The sequence below is a fragment of the Suillus bovinus genome (genome assembly GCF_016758785.1).
Source record: "Suillus bovinus strain UH-Sbo-P2 chromosome Unknown EDB93scaffold_291, whole genome shotgun sequence".
In the NCBI taxonomy this organism is placed as follows: Eukaryota; Fungi; Basidiomycota; class Agaricomycetes; order Boletales; family Suillaceae; genus Suillus; species Suillus bovinus.
Genome location: NW_024542347.1, coordinates 1 through 20,074, shown reverse-complemented (window position 1 = coordinate 20,074; position 20,074 = coordinate 1). Strand labels below are relative to the sequence as shown.

Genomic DNA, 20,074 nt, shown 5'->3' with positions numbered 1-20,074 from the left:
AAAGGAGACCACAGCCTCAGCCGCATCGTAGATTATTCTTTTCGAAGGACGAATGGTTTTTGCTGCTAGACCCTGCCGCAGCACGCTTCCCAACTGGCTGTTGTACGTACTTCAATTTCACGCAGGTTACCACCTGCGCCTTCTTGTCTGACCACCAGTTCAATGGTATGACGCGGATGTTGGGCATGGCCGCCTCGGCTGCTGGTGCGCCTGATAGAATGTCTGAAGACTGAACACAAAGTGCCGGTACAGAACGGGCAAGGGATGATTGAATGTGTCCAAGCTCGGATATCTGTGGGAGGGTGATGGTGGGGTTGACATGGGTGTAGGGGATGCCACGGAGCTTAAACTGGCGCTCGACTCGGGTGTATGCAACACGTGCGCTGGAAGGACGATTGAGAAATACGTGGATGACGAAGGAATAAGGTTTCATACCACAATATGCATATAACTCCCGGAGTACTTGTGTCTCCAAGTTGAAACTATGCTTACACGTTAGTAACACAAATTCGAGAGCTGAAAAATATATCACCTGTCTTCACTTCTCGATAATTCTGGAGGGATATCATCTCTTTTTCTCCTTTGCAAAACCAGTGGTTCGTGCGACATAGATGAGATCACAACCTCATCCATGCCGGCGCCAGCACCCCTGTCACCTCGTATCCGTCTCACATCAAGCCAGCCGATATCCTCCATAATCATGTTGCCAAACATCGTGTCCGAGAGCATTTTTGTCGATATGAGTGCGTACCTGAACTCTTCATCTGTGAGGACAAGCACGAGGTAGTGCGTTGGGAAGTTGGCAAGCTGGATATACATCATGCCACGGGCTGCAGGTCCAAGCTTTTGAATCTCTAAGACGGAAGTGAGACAGAGTAAGGAGATGAATTGACAGTACCAAACCTTCTTTCGAGAAGTTTCGGTGCCGGAACACTTGGAAGCCAAGGTAATTTGCTTTTTGTTCCACGATATCTGTGATTGTCTGCCAATATAATACAGTGACGGTTATAGTACAAAAGTAAGATTGCGCACATTAAATCGCAGTCTGATCAGCACGTCGAAAAGCATGTTGGGTGCTTCGTTGAGTTTGTCAGAGATGGCAGAAAATCTTGGTCCTCGGCCAGCTGCTGCGAGGTCTCCAGTATCTCGGATACTCAACCGGCCTGTCCTGGTGTCGATGGACACAATCGCGACTTCGTCGGCACAGAGATGCACGCGCAGAGAATGATAACCTCCTTGTGTGACATTAGCACGGAATCAGAGTCGAGATGGTTTGATACCCACTTTCAAAAACCAAAACCACCTTGTCTGCAGGTGAGAATACCCGAATAGGGCCCCGCTGAAGTTGGGCTTGGTAGAATCTCAGGATTGCTTGTGTGCACCTCGATCACCTTTCTCAACATCGACTCAAAATCAATGTTATCAGACTCCTGTCGAAACGCATACGTGAATAACCTCATCGCGTAATAAATCATTAACATACAACCTCAAGCTCTTTAACCACAGCTATCGCTTCCTCAGTGTCAATATTGGCAGCCAACACGCCCTTCATCGGTTCCCATTTTGTGTTAAACTGCAGGCTTTCAACGTCATCAGAAGGGCGCATGTCACCTAATTTTGACTTTCGCTGAAGTTCTGCAAGCATTCGCGCTATAGGTGACCGCGCGGTTTTTTGTTAACTTTCTCGACAATAGAAATGGTCAAGGTACCACCATGCGGAGGTAATTTAAGACGATTGGGGGCCACCACATGAACTCCGGGTTGTAGTGGTCGCCTGGGTGCACATGAACAACAGGAGAAACGGTCTATGAAACTGAGGGCCTTACATCCAATACGACACAGCAAGTGTTTTGCGCCCATCGCGCATCTCAACTTTGAGGAAATCAGCCCAACCAAGGGAGCGCATCCTCTGAGCCTGTGGGAGAGCCGTCATCCAACAGCCTTTCTGATCATGAAAATATGCTTACTTGGTAGCACAATATTTCAAGTTGATAGGACATGGACATCATTTCTGTGCGTCTTCGTGAATTCCCATACAACGACAAAAAGCTTTTACTTACGAAGGAAATTAAAGAGCCTCACAAGAGGTGCATCTACCGTTCCCTCTGGAAGCTGCGGTCGTGGTGGATCTTCGGCGTTCGGAGCAAATTCTGGTATATCTGGGAGCGGAAGGTAACAGGTCATCCGTGCATCAGCCTCGTCTGCAATATGTCGTCTGAGAACCCCAGTGGGCTCGGAAGGGAACTCTAGGTACACAGCATAAACGATGGTATGTAGTAAATCAGACGATATTAATACCTTGCATGCCCGTGGGATCACCGCCCACAGTGATGAGGAACTTGACGCTAACAAAGAACCAGCCATCATTCTTCTCTGCGCCTCTTAGGCAGATGGCAGTTTCGAACAACTTAGGGACCGAGAAGTGCACACGTCCATTAGCTGAGATCAATTGAGTAAGGAACTGTGAGGTTCTGAGCTCAGAAAGATACCAATGAGATACTGGAACATTTCCACCGGGATTATCTCCGACATACGGAGGCGGTAGCGGATGGCGTGTTCTATGTCACTGAGCGCGCTGACGACCTCCGCATCCGTTAAGGGGGTAGTTGAGATAATAGATTTCTATGGAAATACATGAGTACAATCACAGCATATGGCAAGATGAGTAAAACCTTGATGCGAGACGGTAGCCGCTGATATGTGCCCGTAGTAAGGACGTCCAGCGAGGTGAGTAAGTCGTGATTTCGTAGCCTACGACATAGAATGCGTAAGGACAAAAATTAGTGCGCGTAAATTCTCTGTACCTGGCAGAATCTAAGCTTTCTTTTGCGTACGTTAAACTTCTCATGACATCTTCAAATTGCTGGTGATTCATAAGAAAAGCAGTGATGTTCTGGAAAATAATCATGAAGTGCAAGTATTGATAGAAACGCGTCACTCACCATGCATTTCTGTACGGTCTCTGCATCCCGTGCCCACTTAGTGATGGCATACAGCTTTACAACTTGCTTCTTGGTTTTCACGACCCAATCGGCAAGCGTGCGTTTTCGAGCACCATCAGACATGTTTGGAAGACTTGATGGAGGTTATTCAAAGGGAATTTGTAGAGTGAACACTGGAGACACTCACGTCTCAGCAAGCTCAGACAACTCAGCATAGATGGCCTGGGCCACTCTAGAAAGAAGGTCGCCCAGCGGAACCTGGCCATCAAGAACTACAGGAAGTTCGTTCTCAAGCTCCTCTATAGAGGGCTCGTGGTAGCCGTTCATGCTGTTGATAATGACTGCCAGCTTGTGAGCTACAAGTCAGCACAATAGTCCGTCGGACCGTTAGCGCTACGAGGTAATGGTTATTGACCAGGAGCCGTCACGTGTGTCGTGACACTCTGTTGTCAAATATAGTAAGTACACATTTTCTTTTTCAAAAGTTTACATAACGTGCAGTCACAGAACGGTCACATTAACTGTATTTGATTACATAATCCAGGAATTTCTAGATTTTTCCTGGATCATTTTTATTGCAAGTTTTTACCAACTCTCTTTTCTGTTCGTCCTCAGATCTTCTTGAAGTTCTTCTTCTTCCTAATTCTAATTCGTTGTTGAAGTAGCTATGCACACGTCTTCTCGTACTCTTCGCCGCGCTGCCGCAAAGGTCAAGCCCACTATGACTCGCGGTGTACACAAGGAGATCAAGTTCAGTAATGACGGTCGTGCTAGTATCCTCAAGGGTGTCGACGTCCTTGCTAATGCTGTCAGCGTCACCCTCGGTCCAAAAGGTCAGTATCATTCCTTTCACTCTCGTGAACTGAATCTGAACTATATTTTTTTTTTCGCGATTTCACAGGCCGCAACGTCATTATCGAGCAGAGCTTTGGTGGGCCAAAAATTACGAAGGGTAGGCTATTTTTCTTTCTCTAGATGTACTATCACCTGAATCATCGTCAGATGGAGTAACTGTGGCTAAGAGCATTAGTCTCAAGGACAAGTTCGAAAATCTTGGTGCCCGGTAAGTTGCTTCTGTCCCACTGTCAACACAATTTTTACACATTCCCGAAATAGGCTCGTGCAGGATGTCGCACAAAAAACAAACGAAATTGCTGGTGACGGCACTACTACCGCAACCGTCCTAGCTCGTGCCATCTATGCCGAGGGTGTCAAGAACGTTGCGGCAGGGTGCAATCCCATGGACCTTCGTCGCGGTGCCCAATCCGCCGTACAAAAGGTTGTCCAGTTCTTGGAAGCCAATACCAAGACGATCACCACTACAGCCGAGATTGCACAAGTCGCCACTATCTCTGCTAACGGCGACGAACATGTTGGTGGGTTGATTGCGCAGGCAATGGAGAGAGTTGGGAAAGAGGGTGTCATCACCGTAAAAGAGGGCCGGACAATCGAAGATGAAATCGAGGTGACGGAGGGCATGCGCTTTGACCGCGGTTACATCTCCCCATACTTCATCACCGACGTCAAGACTCAAAAGGTCGAGTTCGAAAAGCCACTCATTCTCCTCTCAGAGAAGAAAATTTCCTTGCTACAGGACATTCTGCCATCCCTCGAAACTGCTGCTTCAGCTCGCAGACCGCTAGTCATCATTGCTGAGGATATTGATGGCGAAGCCCTCGCAGCTTGTATCCTTAACAAGCTCCGTGGCCAGCTCCAGGTCGCAGCCGTCAAAGCACCTGGTTTCGGTGACAACCGCAAGAGCATCCTTGGTGACCTTGCCATTCTCACCGGTGGCTCAGTCTTCACTGATGAACTGGACATCAAGCTTGAGCACGCAACGGCTGACCTCCTAGGCAGCACGGGCAGCATCACTATTACGAAGGAGGACACCATCGTCCTCAACGGTGCTGGCTCCAAAGATGCCATATCAGCACGATGCGAGCAGATCCGCGCACTCCTGAATGACCCCACCACCTCCGAGTTTGACAAGACCAAGCTCCAAGAACGTCTTGCGAAACTCTCAGGAGGTGTCGCCGTCATCAAAGTTGGTGGCTCATCTGAAGTCGAAGTCGGAGAGAAGAAGGATCGTTACGATGACGCACTCAACGCAACGCGTGCCGCGGTTGAGGAGGGTATCCTCCGGGTGGTGGTGTTGCACTTCTCAAGGCTAGCCTTGCACTCAAGACAGCCGCACCCGGCGAACCTGCCTCTGACCCAGACGTCATCCCAACTGCCAACTTCGACCAAGGCCTTGGTGTCAGCATCATCCGTCGCGCGTTGACACAGCCCGCACGCACAATCCTCACGAACGCGGGTGAGGAAGCAAGCGTTTTGTCGGCACGCTTATCGGCTCGTCTAACACATCCTTCGCATACGGTTACGACGCGTCAAAGGGCGAGTATACTGACATGATCGCGCGTGGTATCGTCGACCCTCTCAAGGTTGTGCGGACAGCACTCGTAGATGCCGCAGGTGTCGCAAGCTTGTTGACCACAAGCGAATGGTGTTGTAGATGGTGAGGAGGACAAACCTGCCGGTGGTATGCCTGGTGGCATGGGTGGCATGGGAGGCATGGGTGGCATGGGCGGGTTCTAAGTAAGGAATATTAAACCTTTCCTGCGACCTTGTGACACGCGGGGTAAAATAATTCCCAAGCGCCGTCAGTACTTCAGTCGCCACTTCATTTATGCTGATTTATTATACTTGCTTTGTTGTCGCACGCCGTTACGCCCCCTCATCATCATGCACCTCACGTATTTGTATCCTTCATTATTACTTACTTGCATGGAATTGAAACACCACTCAGTCTACGTGTTTTGTGTGGTTTTCAGCTTGCATGGACGGCATACTATCTTGACTACGTGCACCCTGGCGCTTGTGGTGCTTTGATGACCTATCTGACTAAGTTTGTAGATCTAGTGAACGCCGCCAAGTTCTCCGTGTCTATCACTAGTTTACTCCCTATAACTGGGATCTGGGACCAAAAGCTAGTGACTTTTTCTCTGCTAAGACTCCTACGAGCTATCTCGCCGACTTATGCAAGGTAACTGCAATTCTGAGTGCTAGTCACATCTACCTCTTATCGCCTTGTCTGTCTAGCTACTCCTTCTCGCCTTTATTTTTCGGTATTTCTTCTGGCAATTGCGTCTCACCCCGATCTTGCGGCTGACAGAGCAGAACGAAGCAAAGATTTCTTTTGGGCCTGACCGGCATACGATGTGTGTCTGAGTGATCATCTGCGATGCGTAGAGTCTCTCTAGCCTCGAATGCTTAGAGCCCTCGTTGCATGCATTCTGCATGTACATACTTGTCCTCACCCCATCCTGAATGCGTTTGAAGTGGTAGCATGAATGTCTTTTTATCTAGTTCTTCAAACGCATGGGAGAGAGCAACAAAGTCCACACGCTCTTACAATATTGATATCTTGAACATACGCGTTCTGTTTTAATAAATTTGCGAATTTTACATGCAAACAATATTGGTGAGGTCATATCTATATATATACGTACCATCAGCCAAATATCTTCGACCACCAAGGAAGAGCCATAAAGGCTCACCTAACATCCTACAACTTCGCCTTCGTATCCCCCGAACCGTTCACAATCTCATCCAAGATCTCGACGAGTGCCTCTCCAAGTTTATCTGGTTTCTCTTGCGGAACCTAATAAATTTTGGGCAGACAATATCTTACAACCCACTTCGACAGGAAAATAAGACGGTGCCACGTACCAAATGACCCGCCCCCTTGATAGTCCGCTGAGATACCACCCTGTGCTCCGCAGCATCTAAAATCTCTTCCCTCGACGCTTTAGATCTACATATAGCCCGTTACATCACTGTCGACCACGGGCAAAAAAAGAAAAGAAAACAACGCACACAAACTCCTCGAAATCAGCCCAAATGACATGAACCCCCCTTCCAGCCTCCTCCACCGCCCTACATACACGCCTAAGAGACTCGGGGTCCACCGTATGCGATGAACATGCATACAATGGGCTCTCCTCGTCTTTTCTCAACGTAGGTGTAACATAACTCTCCTTCTTCCCCGTACCAAGGTTTGATTGATTCACCTCTTCAAATCCACACCTCACATAAAGGTCCAAAACCCTCTTATCCCACTTCCTCCAAACGCCTTTGCTGCCCATCAACCACCTCATCAAAGCTTCCCTATCCGTCCAGCGATCGCGTTTAGCAAGTGACCCTCGAACGTTTGCGGCTCCGTGGATGGAGCGAGGGTCAGTCGGAGTGAGAGAAGGGAACATCAACGTTGGTTCGACCATTATGAGAGCAATGGGAGTAAGAGAAGTAGGTATGGATGTGAGCGCAAATATCCAGAGCGTGCAACTCCCTGAATGAGCGATCCCTACCACCCTGCTAGATGTGAGCAAGGGAGTGGAGAGGAAGGCTCGGAGGTAGAGCGCGATATCATTCGTTGCTTGAGGTGATGTTAGCATTGGTAGTAATGAATAAGACAAAAGAACGTACAGCACATCGCCTTCCCATTTGCCTTGCGCGCATCAAACACGGGACGGTTCAGAAGTGCGGTTTGACCATGGTTGGGGAAGTCAAGCACCCATATATCCCGGATCACAGCGCGAGTTTGAGCATGCGATAGCAGGCGAGCAATAGTAGGATCGTATTGTTCCTTGTCTGAAGCACATTTGAGATCAGGGTGCGAGATTGGATGGGAAGACTCACGACTAGCAATTCCATGCGTGAACACGAGTGTGAGACCGTCTTTGGCGCAGGAGACTGGGTAGTACAGTGTAGAGCACTTGAGCTCTACTAGGTCTGAGCCTAGAGTTGTGTGTAATGAGAGGACGCGCCTCTCAGGCACCGGAAGCTGGGACATTTCAGCTCTAATATTCAACCTGTCAGACGTGTGTTAGAACTTCTTCGCCTTGTAAGACACAAACCAAGAGAGGAACCAAGGACAGTGCCACAACTAGTGCGCCAACTTTCTCCCCAACCATATTGACAACGAACTTCCGGTTACTTCGGTGAGTCGCATTCGTGGAAATCGGGTGTTGCCGGTGGGCCGCGGTCGTGGTTGTCAACTTTGAACTGCAGTAATAACTTGGTGCTTGTGCTGCTTGTGCTTGAGCTTCACTTGTTGAGATCAGCAGATCGTCGGGACAAACTAACTGTGTCCTGCCAGTTGATATTTAATAACGTTGATCAAAGTTACTGTACGTTCGGTGATTACACCGGATATTATATAATCATGATTGCATTCGCTACAAACACCAAGACTGATGAAATTAATTGGACGGCGTGATGTTGACTGACGAAGGCGGCAGGGTTAGTCAAATTGTAACTACGTTCCACTACGCAGACCATGACTTTAGGTCAATGCACGGCCGTCGGCCATCTCTGAGCAGGATACACTAATGGTCAAGCAACACATTCAAGTTCTTAGAGCTTGTCAGGGACACTGATCAAAAGAGAGCCGACTGTGCATCTCTGTTTGTGCTTCACCGAGTGATCTTATCTGTGCTAAGTACTCGATCTTGTGAGAAAACAGTACATTTCACATCTTGTTTTTATTGGGAAAAATGACCAAGATGCTCAACTATGAGTGACGGCACTTCCAACAATTAGCGGACTCCAGCTCAGGCGACCACCCTGGTTCGCATACCAAACATTGCGCATGGCAAGCCGCAAGTTACCTGGGTAGATGCTGCTGTATCCACCCCCGTGGCAGCGGCAGCAGCACTGGAAGCAGCAAGGATCACGAGGATTTCAACGAGTTTCATGGTATCTGGTATAACTATGCATCAGCCTATGATGTGACCGTGCTAGGAAAACCACATACCGATGGAAAGTATGATTATATGATGTGCACAAATTTGCTATTACAAAGTATCAGAAGAGCTATTATATGTCCGTTCAATGAAATGCACATAGAGTGTACCACAAGAGGACTACTCACCGCGAGAGAAGCCGTTTGTTTGAGACCTTTTTAAATTAACTGCGTTGATTTTATACCTGTTCTCGTTAGTGCGACTGGGGCTACACCGCAAGAAAGTAAAACATGCGTCCTAATAACAAAATCCATCTCCTTGATAAGGTGCACCAAATTGGTATTAACCAACGAGCCACAGTGATCGCAGGAAGGATAATATCTGAGGCAAATAAGCGAACAGTTTTCACGATTCAATATTGGCCACTGCTGCTGATCGTTCTCGGATCTTGGCAGTTTCTGAGCAAAGCGCATGGAAACAACTCGGAGTCGTCAACCACATGGGTCAAAAGAAAAAAGGAAATCGTGGAAGAAGTGTAATGATTGAGTTTGATCCAGGGGGATAGAGTTTCTTGGTATGGTATTGTGGTCTGGTGAATCTTGCACATAAACATATGAGCCTCTAAGATCATGGCAGTACACTATCTCTATAATGACCTCCAAGAGGTGTGCAAAAGGGAAATTAGTGTACAGCCCGGCTTCAAGCCGTGAGATCAGTGGACCGTCGGACAAACTAGCTGTGTTCGAGGCTCTGCCAGTTGATATTCACGTTGTTAGTCATGATCAGGGATTATGAGACTCGATGATTTGACGTTACTGAGTCGGTTCTGCTGCAACAACCGGTTTCTTTGCAATGCAAGCCGCATAAGACGACAGTTAGTCATGGCCTTTGCCTTCAAGAATCAAGTTATGAGTCGTTGAAGATTGTTGTCTTCATTGTCTGGCTAGTTTTAACAAAGCAAGTATATCTTGTTTGGTCATTTGTGACGATTTATTTGTCCTGGCAGGACTTGTCCATTCAATCGATCACATCAAGTGACATTGCCCATTACATATTCCACCCGCATTACATTCTGCTCAGAAACAACATCAATATAATAGGATGACACTCCCTACAGATTCCCTGACCGAAATGTAACATGAATCGGAATTCTCCACCCAATTACATTGAGTCGTCTGTCAAAGAATCTGTCGACACCATCTTGGCTTTAATCAGGTACATCGAAGAGCTACCGAAAACTGCTTGTGGCGAGACATTGCTACATCCCGTCCTCACCCCGCGTTTCGCCATCTCATGTACTGAGGAACTCTTGACGCGTCTCAGTGAAATCGCGCAGAAGAATCCAATGCTCGCCATTCAGACGCACATCTCAGAGAATAAACCCGAAGTTAAACTGGTTAAACGCTTGTTCAAGACTAACAGTCATGCAGAGACCTATGACATGTTTCATTTACTTCGCGATAATACTGTTTTGGCACACGGCGTCCAACTCACTGCGACGTGGTTCGGAGGTGGCACATTGCCCGACGAGCCACTCCTATTTGAGTAGTAGCATGGCAAGAGTTGGCATGCTCCTGGATCATGATGTGAAGGTCAGTCCTTCATTTCCCAATAGCTAATTGCTATAACTAACTTAATCTTCGAGCAGGTTGGATTGGGCATAGATGTCTCTTAGCATACGCATTGCACCGCAGATAACAGGGCAGGACATACAAAATCTCTGTAACAAGAATTTCCTCACGGGTACCCAAACCGTGTCCACAGGACCACAAGGGCATCGTTGATTCATTCTCTAGGGTAAGTACATCGACGACTTCGCTGGCCGCTTACTGATCATCTCGAATCCAGCAAACAGACAACACATCTTGTGTGTGTGCCCTGTCCATTTAGCCACGAACTTGCATGTGGTGATGGAGGCTTCTTTCAGACTTCCGCGCCAACTTGCATAAACGGGCGTTACCGTGAGAATCTTCTGAGAGTGAGTCTTTTGTTGTTTTTGTCACTGCTCGCCCTCGACAATGACATTGGCTCCTGGCATCGGAAACTGGGTTACTTACCGAGAATGTTTACAGGGTCAAGGTCTTAGCGCAGCCTACCATGTCAAACATAGCCCCATTCGAGTGCGGGGTGTTTATTCCTGATACGTCAGCCTTCAGGGACTTGAAGGCACAACTTGATATGTTTCTACATATGGAGGACACCACACCCTATTTGTACGATGCTCCGTGTCTGAAATGCCGCCACTGTATCAAGGGACACAGTCATGGTTTGCGATTGCGCATGGCATGGTGGATGGTCAAGCCTTAAAAGTTCCCAGACCTCTATCCTGTCTACATAGCACTGAAACGAACTCGTCTTCACAGAGGATTAGAGAAGGATTACATTCACGGCGAGGATTGGGAAATTGAGCCAGTGATTGGACCACGTGGCAAACGGTGGCCGAAGAGAAAGTCGGGCTGCGACCACTCGGACCCACTTCTACGCCAATCCTTGAAGTTTTCCTGAACATTGAGGGTGTGATTGATGGAAAGGGTCTGTAACGGTGCGATCAGTGGCGGTTGTTTCATATTTATAAATAACAAAAGCTTAGAAGCCATAGACTATTGGAGTAGGAACTTATTGAGTAGCGACCATCCCGGATCAGTCCTTACGCACCATACGCAGGCTCGTCGGCGTCAGTCCAGCCTGTCACCACACTGTCAGTGCCACCAATACAAAATCACGCAAGTACAATTTCATTGTGGCACAGGGCCCGTTAATTTGTACGTCAGTGCAGTGTTAGTCTTTTATATTCAATTCGTGTCGAGATATTTTAGCGTTTCATTTCAGGGCTTTAAGTTTCCATTGCTAGGCGCCAGGTATTGACCAATACTAGTAGTGCCTTTCAGCATATGGATAAATAAATGCAGGCTACCTTAACTTGTCTTGTGTAACCTCCCTCCGGCGCAGTGTCACCAGCCACCTTCCCTCCAATTCAGCCATGTCGGACATGCCTGCATTTACAATTCAGTTCATAGGTAGGAACATATTTGTGCTTCGATTCCCTGTCTACTGATTGTTCAACCTTTTAGGGTTGACTATTTCTTTTGCGTCAGTCTGTCTTGGTAGCCAAAGTTCCGAACACGTTCAATACCAACTTAAATGGCTCTGATAGGCAACTAGGTATCAATGTTGCTCAAGGCTTCTGTTATTATCGAGCCTTCCCTCACGACAGACGACTGCTCAGGTATCTCGTGAGTTCATGACAGTGGTATCACTTATATTCTCTAACTGAGAACTTTTAGGTTGCCACTGTCCTGTTCGTTCCTACCATATTGTTGCATGCGTTATCTAACTATGATCCAGGATTTTGAATATCATTGGGACGCTATTGACCACTTTCATGTACTGGTCGTTCTTCACCAATTGTTTTCGGAGTACATTTATAAGGTGTCAGGCATGGTGAGCTACCTCAGGTGTATACTCATGATGTCTTTCACTTTTTAACGCAGTTACAGGGACACGGCGGTGAGCAAGATAAATTCATTCCCAGATCAAGCATACCCAACTGGAACTCGACCTACGGCAGGCGATGATCCTTCTCTTTGTAAATGTGAGTTCCAAGAATGTTTTCGTGATCATCATCTATCTGACATCCTGTCAGACTACCTTACCATTCATCGTGCACAGGTACCACACTAGTCACCATTACGAATGATGCTTACCTCTTGGCGCCGCAGTTTCTATTGTCATCGTGTATGGATAAGTAAGTCGTCATGCGTTAGTTGTACGTCATTATAAATCAAGTGTGTACGCAGTCAGCGACAAAAACATATATGTCACCATACCCATAGTAGGTATCGCATCGCATCAATGAGATCCGTGTACTTACGTCAGTGAGCAACAGATTTTATTCGCAGCTTTGTCTTATGGTGAGTTTCATTGTGTACTGCATCTCGGTTGCATTCTAAGACTTGTTTATGATAGTGCTCGGTCTAAGTAGGTTGGCTGAAAAGTGTTCACTTTGTCCATGTGCCTGATAGTTTTCTTTCTTGTTCAGCGGTTATTCCGCCGCAGTGAGTTTTTTTTTTTCGTGAACTCGAAGAAACTAGTTCTATATCGTATCCAGAAAGACTGGGGCTTTCTCGAATGACGCAGTACGTCGGAGCATTCCCCTGAACGCTTTCCTGACATTCTTTTGGTAGATACTCAAAATCTCCGCTGCAGATGCATTTCAGAACGTCTTGTGCGACTCCGCGATCAGTCTTTCCGTCTACTTTTACCTACGCCCTGGAAGATCTGGTGTCCGCCGGTAAGTTGGTGTGCTCCAACTAACCATCAAAGTATTCAACTGTGCGGTGTAGCACGGACACCCGTATCCAGAGGATAACTAACAATTTCATCGGCATGGGCTTTCTTGTGTGGCAAGTCTTATACTGCATCAATGTGACTACCACTAAGTGCTTTATTTCGTGACCTTACAGTTTGTTGGCTATCGGTATATTCATCTTGGTGCGCAGCATGATCCAGGCAAAATTTCTTCACTAAATGACTCTCAGTACTGGGCAAAATGGTTTGCTGCAATCGGAGGTGTAGCTATGGTTCTCAGAAACTGTGAGTGAATTTTTCTCGCGAGTTACTGTCGTTCAAGAGTCTGAGATGGTTGGATCAAATAGCATATGCCAATTCGTTGCTATCTATGTAGGTAAAACTACGAGCTGATCTTCCATATCAACTCATTGTACGATTACTAGACTCAACGCCAGGAAGCCACCTAGTAGGCTTCAAACGATGGAAATCGAACTTCAAACAATTCCAGTGGGCAATTCGAGATGAAGCGGCTACCCGCGCGCGTCGAGTTCTAGGTTTTTGTGTCCTTGTGAATGTCATAACTCAACACCACGAACACAAGCATCTTCACGTGCTCATCGTATGTATTAATGGAGCACCCCACTACCTCCAATATACTGCTCTTTCCAGCTATCAGATAGAGACCTCAGATGTTTATATCACTCCGTCAATATTGTGTACAACGAATTGCTACTCATGTCGCTCGATCATTTTGATTGAAGGTCGTCCAATATCCATGGGTCGTGGATATGAGATTGCAGTATTCTACTGCATTCACGCAGGAGCCGTAGCGGAGCCGGCCCGGGAGTGATGGATGAAAACCGGTCATTGGAAGTGTGCGCGCACAGGTAGAACACAAGCACCAGTGTCTGGATGGGAGAATCACTTTGCGAGATTTTGTGAGATCGAAATGTAAAGCTAGGTCCATGACTTCAGATTAATGCACAGTCGTCGGCCATCTCTGAGCAGGATATACTAGTGGTCAAGCAACATATTCAAGTTCTTAGAGCTTGTCAGGGATACCGATCAAAAGAGAGCCGACTGTGCATCTCTGTTTGTGCTTCACCGAGTGATCTTATCCGTGCTAAGACTCGATCTTTTGAGAAAACGGTACATGTCACATTTCGTTTGTATTGGGAGGAAAAATGACCAAGATGTTCAACTATATGAGAGACAGCACTCCCAACAATTAGTGGACACCAGCTGAGGCGTCCACGGTGTAGTGCATGGAAAAGATTCTGGAGACGAGTAGCATGGTCTGTCGCAAGTTCTGTCAGCAGGTGCTGCTGTATCCACCCCAGTAGCAACGGCGGCGGCAGCAGCGCTGGAAACAGCAAGGATCACGAGGATTTTATTGAGTTTCATGGTATCTGGTATAACTATGCATCAGCCTATGATATGACCGTGCTAGGAAAACCACATACCGATGGAAAGTTTGATTATGATGTGCGCAAATTTGCTATTACAAAGTATCAGAAGAGCTATTATATGTCCGTTCAATGAAACGCACATAGAGTGTACGACAAGAGGACTGCTCACCGCGAGAGGAGCCGTTCGTCTGTGAACTTTTCAACTCAACTGCGTTGATTTTATACCTGTTCTGATTAGTGCAACTGGGACTATACTGGGAGAAAGTTTTATAGTGAGAAAACATGCGTCACTAATAACAATATCCATCTCCTTAAGGCCTTAAGGTGCACCAAATTGGTAATAACCAACGAGCCAGTGATCGCAGGAACTGAGGCAAATGAGCGAACAGTTTTTCATGATTCGATATTGGCCAGTACTGCTGAGCGTTCTTGGATCTTGGCCGTTTCTGACGAAGCGCAGGGATTATAGTGGTCAATTGCAAGAAACACCTCGGAGTTGTCAAGCTCGTGGATCAAAAGAAAATGGGGGAAGAAGTGTAATGATTGAGTTTGATCCAGGGCGATGGACTTTCTTGGTGTGGTATTGTGCCAGTGGTCTGGTGAGAGTTTCTAAGATGGCGGTTACAGTAAACCATCTCTATAGTGACGGGAACTGTCCATTCGGATGTGATTTGGACTTGGACATCCTGACCTTCCCTCGGCCCGTGTCTCGTGTGAACATTCTCTAAACGCCAACTCATACTCTTCACCGAACAACTATACCAGCTCGAACCAAAAACCCTCACTTCTCCTCGTGTGATTGCACCAAGTGCGCGCACTAGTTTCAATTGCACGAGGAAAAGTGGGAGTGGAGCCACGTCCAAGGCAGGAACAGCTTGAGGGCAACGGCCCATGATATGTACGAGGCCTACGTTTCAGTTCGACTCACATCCCGCTCGTATGATATCGATGGAGGAAGTGGTTATAGACATTCGGTGGCACTGTACCGTAGATATGCCTTGTAGAGTACCAATTCAAATCAACTACCTGTCTGACTGAATATATTACTCATTCTGAGACAACAAACTCGCAAGGATACGATGCACATTAACAACGGCAGCTTGAAGAAATTTAGCACATCTCATTACAGATATATAAGTGCAACAGAGAAACGACATGCACTTACCATAAGCATCGCATCCTCGCTCCTGTGCGTCCGATAAACATCTACTTCAAACGCACTCGGGACGCGGGTAATCCGGAATGCGTACAGCAGCCAACGAGTGCTAACCAGCAACGTGTCGGTGCATTTCAGGACTCTACATGATTTGGATAAGACCCGTATGGCATCTTGCATGCCAGGGGAGGGAGTCCGCTCACAGCGACTCTGTCATTAGTACCGACGCATCCCAGATCCAACTGCTAACAAATGATGCAGCTCCCACCCTCCGCTTTCTCAAGTCTTGCATCCAGTCGTGCGTGCAGGGTGCCGTCGGGTGTGAGGGGGGTGTTGCTGTAGGGAGGGGGTTGTCAGCGTTTGTTGGTGGAATGCTACATGAGAGAAGGAGCGGCGACATAGATAAAAGGAACGAAGTAGAAAAGGCATGAGGAGGATGAGAGGCAGGATGAACTAAATGGACGACGGGCGAGGAATTACGGTAAGGCAACATTGAAGACAAAACAGAGAAGCCTATTGAACCAAAACCGAAAAAAAAACACTCACTCCCACCCAAGATCGTCGCTCAACACTCCAATCAACGCATTTGTATACTGCTTTCCTTCATCGGACCACGCAGCTGGTTTTGGAGGTCTATGAAGTTTTTGTGAGTTGGGTGTAGATGTCAGGTAGATAAATGATGGTGCAGGGGAGAAAGACTGTTGTCAGGCCGTGCAACACCTCACAAGAATGAAACCAACCTAGGACCAACACCACCCCACCTGAGCTCCAACACACTAAATACACCCCCATCTGACGTACGATGGGCAAGTCGATTGGTAGATCGAAGTGGTATGACGACGGGCGGTCTTGCGTGGGTAGGGGAGGTAGGTTACTGGTGTTGAGAGAAGAGATGGATGCCTTGAATTGGTGGGCGAAAATGATTCGGAGGAGAGTGAGTCTGGTATTGAGGATGAAAGAGGACGAGAAACGTCAATGACGAGTCTTCCATCTACGAATGTAGGCGGGCTGTGCTCCATAAGACTGAGGTGCGACTTGCCATGGTCCGCTCCCTGCACCATGATTTGGATGAGAACTGGATAAGGGAGAAGGGGAGGGAGCGGAGAAGAAAGTGAGGACCATATGCGTCCTACAAAAAGTGTGAGTTCGACGAGAATGCAAATGAGAGAATGCTGACCTCGCGCAATAAACTCCACACCTACCAAACCAGCGACGCGCATTCGTTTCTGCCAGAGACGGATTTTGATAGATGCGCTGAAGGCAGCTTCACCGTCAACCTCGTGGACATTGATGTCATCTGCGGATGTGGAACCTAGAACGAGGGCATCTGGGTCTCATGCGTCAGTTCAACAACACAGAAGGTAAAACAGCGTGGTCACCTGCTCTGAGAGTAGTTTGAAACGGAAGCTCTCCTCTACGAAGCTTCCCAAACAAAAGCTGATTGCCGCTCGCAAGACAAGCAAGGCGAATGTCTGTACACAGGCATTGTTGAGTGGACCTGCGTATTGGAGCATGTCAGGGAGTATGTCGGTGTGGCGATTGAGAATGGCCCCAGTAGATGGGAGTGTGTCCTTCCAAGGTGGGTTGTTGGAGGAGGGTAGAGAAGGATGGGGGAGATAGGGCAGAAGCACATGAAGCTAGGATTGGTGGTAGCAGCAGAGTTATCAGTGGTGGTGGTGGCAACGAGGTCGCGAATGAGGGAGATGACAGTTTGGCGTGTTTGTTTGGTACGAGTATCAGGAAGGAGGGAGAGCCACGTTGAGGAAGATGGAGGAGCTGTAGGACGGGCAGTTGGTGCCGGCGAAGGACGAGGTTTCTCATCTATGTTGGTAGAAACAGAGGCGATGGTGTCGTAAGAAGGTGGTAAGTCGACTTCATTGCAGTCGGTTTCATCGAAGTATTTATCGAGCAAGACCATTTTGGCGCTACTCTAGGCGTTGAAGAGAACCAAAGTTATATAATGATAGCGACTGCGGGCTACGCAGATGGCTGCGCAACATATAGGCGCTTGACTATTCAGGCTGCGTGGCATGGGTACTAAACCTCAGACTAGTACGATGGTAACTTCATCTACTCATCACTGACCGGTAAGGGTGAATAGTTTTCTTTACCTCCACTTTTATATTAGTGAGCTGGCATCCGTTTCATTCGTCAAGTCCGCCGCATTAAGTTGGAAAAACTCCAACCGGTCTGGCAAAGCGATTCAAGCCAGCGGCTTGTCTGTAACGTTAACCTGATCATGTATCAAAGCCAAGGCTCAGATCAATGTTCCATTTAACCAACCGGTCTGGCAAAATGATTCAAGCACATGAAAGAGTTTGGCTGTACCTAACGGCAGCCCTGACAGTGATCATGTATTAAAGCCAACTTACGCGGCCCAGAAAACACCATATCAACATTCGACTATGAGATTGACTTCACTTGCCACTATTGCCGTATCTGCAGCAGTGATGACTGTCGCATCTGATTCAGATGCGACGCCCATAAACCAACCTTGCTTCCCCAAGAGTGAGTACTTTGCGGCCTACTACGCGCAGACCGCGTATTTACGGTTATCGGCAGATGTAATTCAGTGCATAACGGGCCTGAAATTGAATATTTATAATAACGGAAACGATTATGGTATTTGGTGTGGACGAAATTATACAATTGTAGCATACGCGTTTTGTGACTGCAAAGATTGCTGTCGAGTAGTCAATGATGGAACGGGCACGGACTGCAAGGGACACCAAGGCCAAGTTACTCACAGGAAGTGAGATCTTGCGTACGGTATTATCCCATGTCGAATTATTCAAGTTCCTCGCAGATAATCACACGTTCTCAGATCACGAAGACAGCCAATACTTCTGTTCACTATAACGGTAGCGGGAAAACTTGGTGTACTCTGCATTAACTTTACAGTGTCCGGAGCACTTGAGACACTGGTGCTATTTTCACCTTTGAGAATTTTTTCCCATCTTGTGGAGTGAGTCTCGTGCATAGTCTATGGCCCCAGCGTAAAATTTTGACCGCCCTCTTCGATTGTTTGCTTCGTCCTCTGATGGTCTATCACTTGTTCACTCGACAAGGCATGCTGTCGTTCGTCGGGTCGATTCGACGATCTGGAACTGAGATCACGCTACGCCTCATGGCTCATGAACCATAAGGTCGTAAAAAGGAATACCAATGGCAAGCAAGCATCAAACTTTGCTGCCGTATAAACATCTACCCATCGCTGCGGCTCTCTGCCCAACCTATTCAGTTCATCAACTTTTTTCTGGATAGGGTGGTGAAAAATAATTGACCGGTAAGGGTGCGCTGACTTGCAATTGGTGAATAGTTCTTCAATCGTAATTTGGTTTTTATATTGGTGAGATGGCGTCTGTTTCATTCGCGAGCATCCGAGTCCGCCGGAGCGTTGGAAAAACTCCAACCGTCTGGTAAAACGATTCAAGCACACGGAAGTGTTTGTCTATAACCTGATCATGCCAGTGTATCAAAGCCAACCTATGACGCGGTCCAGAAAACACCATCAATGACCAACCTGTCTGGCAAAATAATTCAAGCACATGAAAGAGTTAGGCTGTACCTAACACTGATCATGTATTAAAGCCAACCTGCCGTATTAACATTTACCCATCGCTGCGACTCTGTGCCCAACCTAGTCAGTTCATCAACTTGTTCCTGAGTAGGGCGGTGAAAAATAATTGACCAGTAAGGGTGCGCTGACTTGCAATTGGTGAATAGTTTTTCAATCGTAATTTGGTTTTTATATCGGTGACGTTTCATTCGCAAGCATCCGAGTCCGCCGGAGCGTTGGAAGAACTCCAACCGGTCTGGCAAAACGATTCAAGCACACGAAAGTGTTTGTCTATAACCTGATCCTACCTATGATGCGGTCCAGAAAACACCATCAATGACCGACAGGTCTGGCAAAATGATTCGAGCACATGAGAGAGTTTGGTTGTACCAAACACTGATCATGTATTAAAGCCAACCTGCGCAGCCCAGAAAACACCATCAACATTCCACTATGAAATTGACTTCACTTGCCACTATTGTCCTGTCTGCAGCAGTGATGACCATCGCATCTGAATCAGATCCATCGCCCCTGCACAAACACTGCGCCCCCGCTAGTGAGTACTTTGCGGCCTACTATGCGCAGACTGCGTGCTTACGGTTATCCACAGATACAATGCAGTGCAAAAAGGACCTGAATGGTTTCAATAGTTTCAACGATTACGCTATTTGGTGTGGACCAGAATCTCAAGTTGATGAATACGCGGAGTGTCCCTGCCAAGGTTGCTGTCGAGTAGCTGACGATGGAAAGAGCACGAACTGCAAGGGCAACTAATACCATAGCTAGAAAATCTATAATCTTACGGGAAGTGAGATCTTGCGTATTGTGTACTTCATGTCAAATTATTCAAGTTCCTCTTCAATCCAAGTTTCCTCGCGAAGACAGCCAACCTCTGACCTAGTATTCGTAGCACGCAGGTCTCTTCTCTACTGAGCAGGGTACCGCTATCGAGACCACCCTGCTCGATTGTTTGC

At 47.3% G+C, this 20,074-nt stretch overlaps 1 protein-coding gene across 1 annotated transcript; it reads left to right on the top strand.

The window, feature by feature from the left end:
• Window positions 1-19,158: 19,158 nt before the first annotated feature.
• On the top strand, window positions 19,159-19,990 carry EDB93DRAFT_1191909 (uncharacterized protein). The gene is made up of 2 exons (XM_041450866.1): window positions 19,159-19,656; window positions 19,711-19,990. The coding sequence occupies exons 1-2, from the start codon at window positions 19,554-19,556 to the stop codon at window positions 19,872-19,874; spliced, it is 267 nt and encodes an 88-aa protein (XP_041300613.1). The 5' UTR covers window positions 19,159-19,553; the 3' UTR covers window positions 19,875-19,990.
• The last annotated feature ends 84 nt before the right edge of the window (window positions 19,991-20,074 follow it).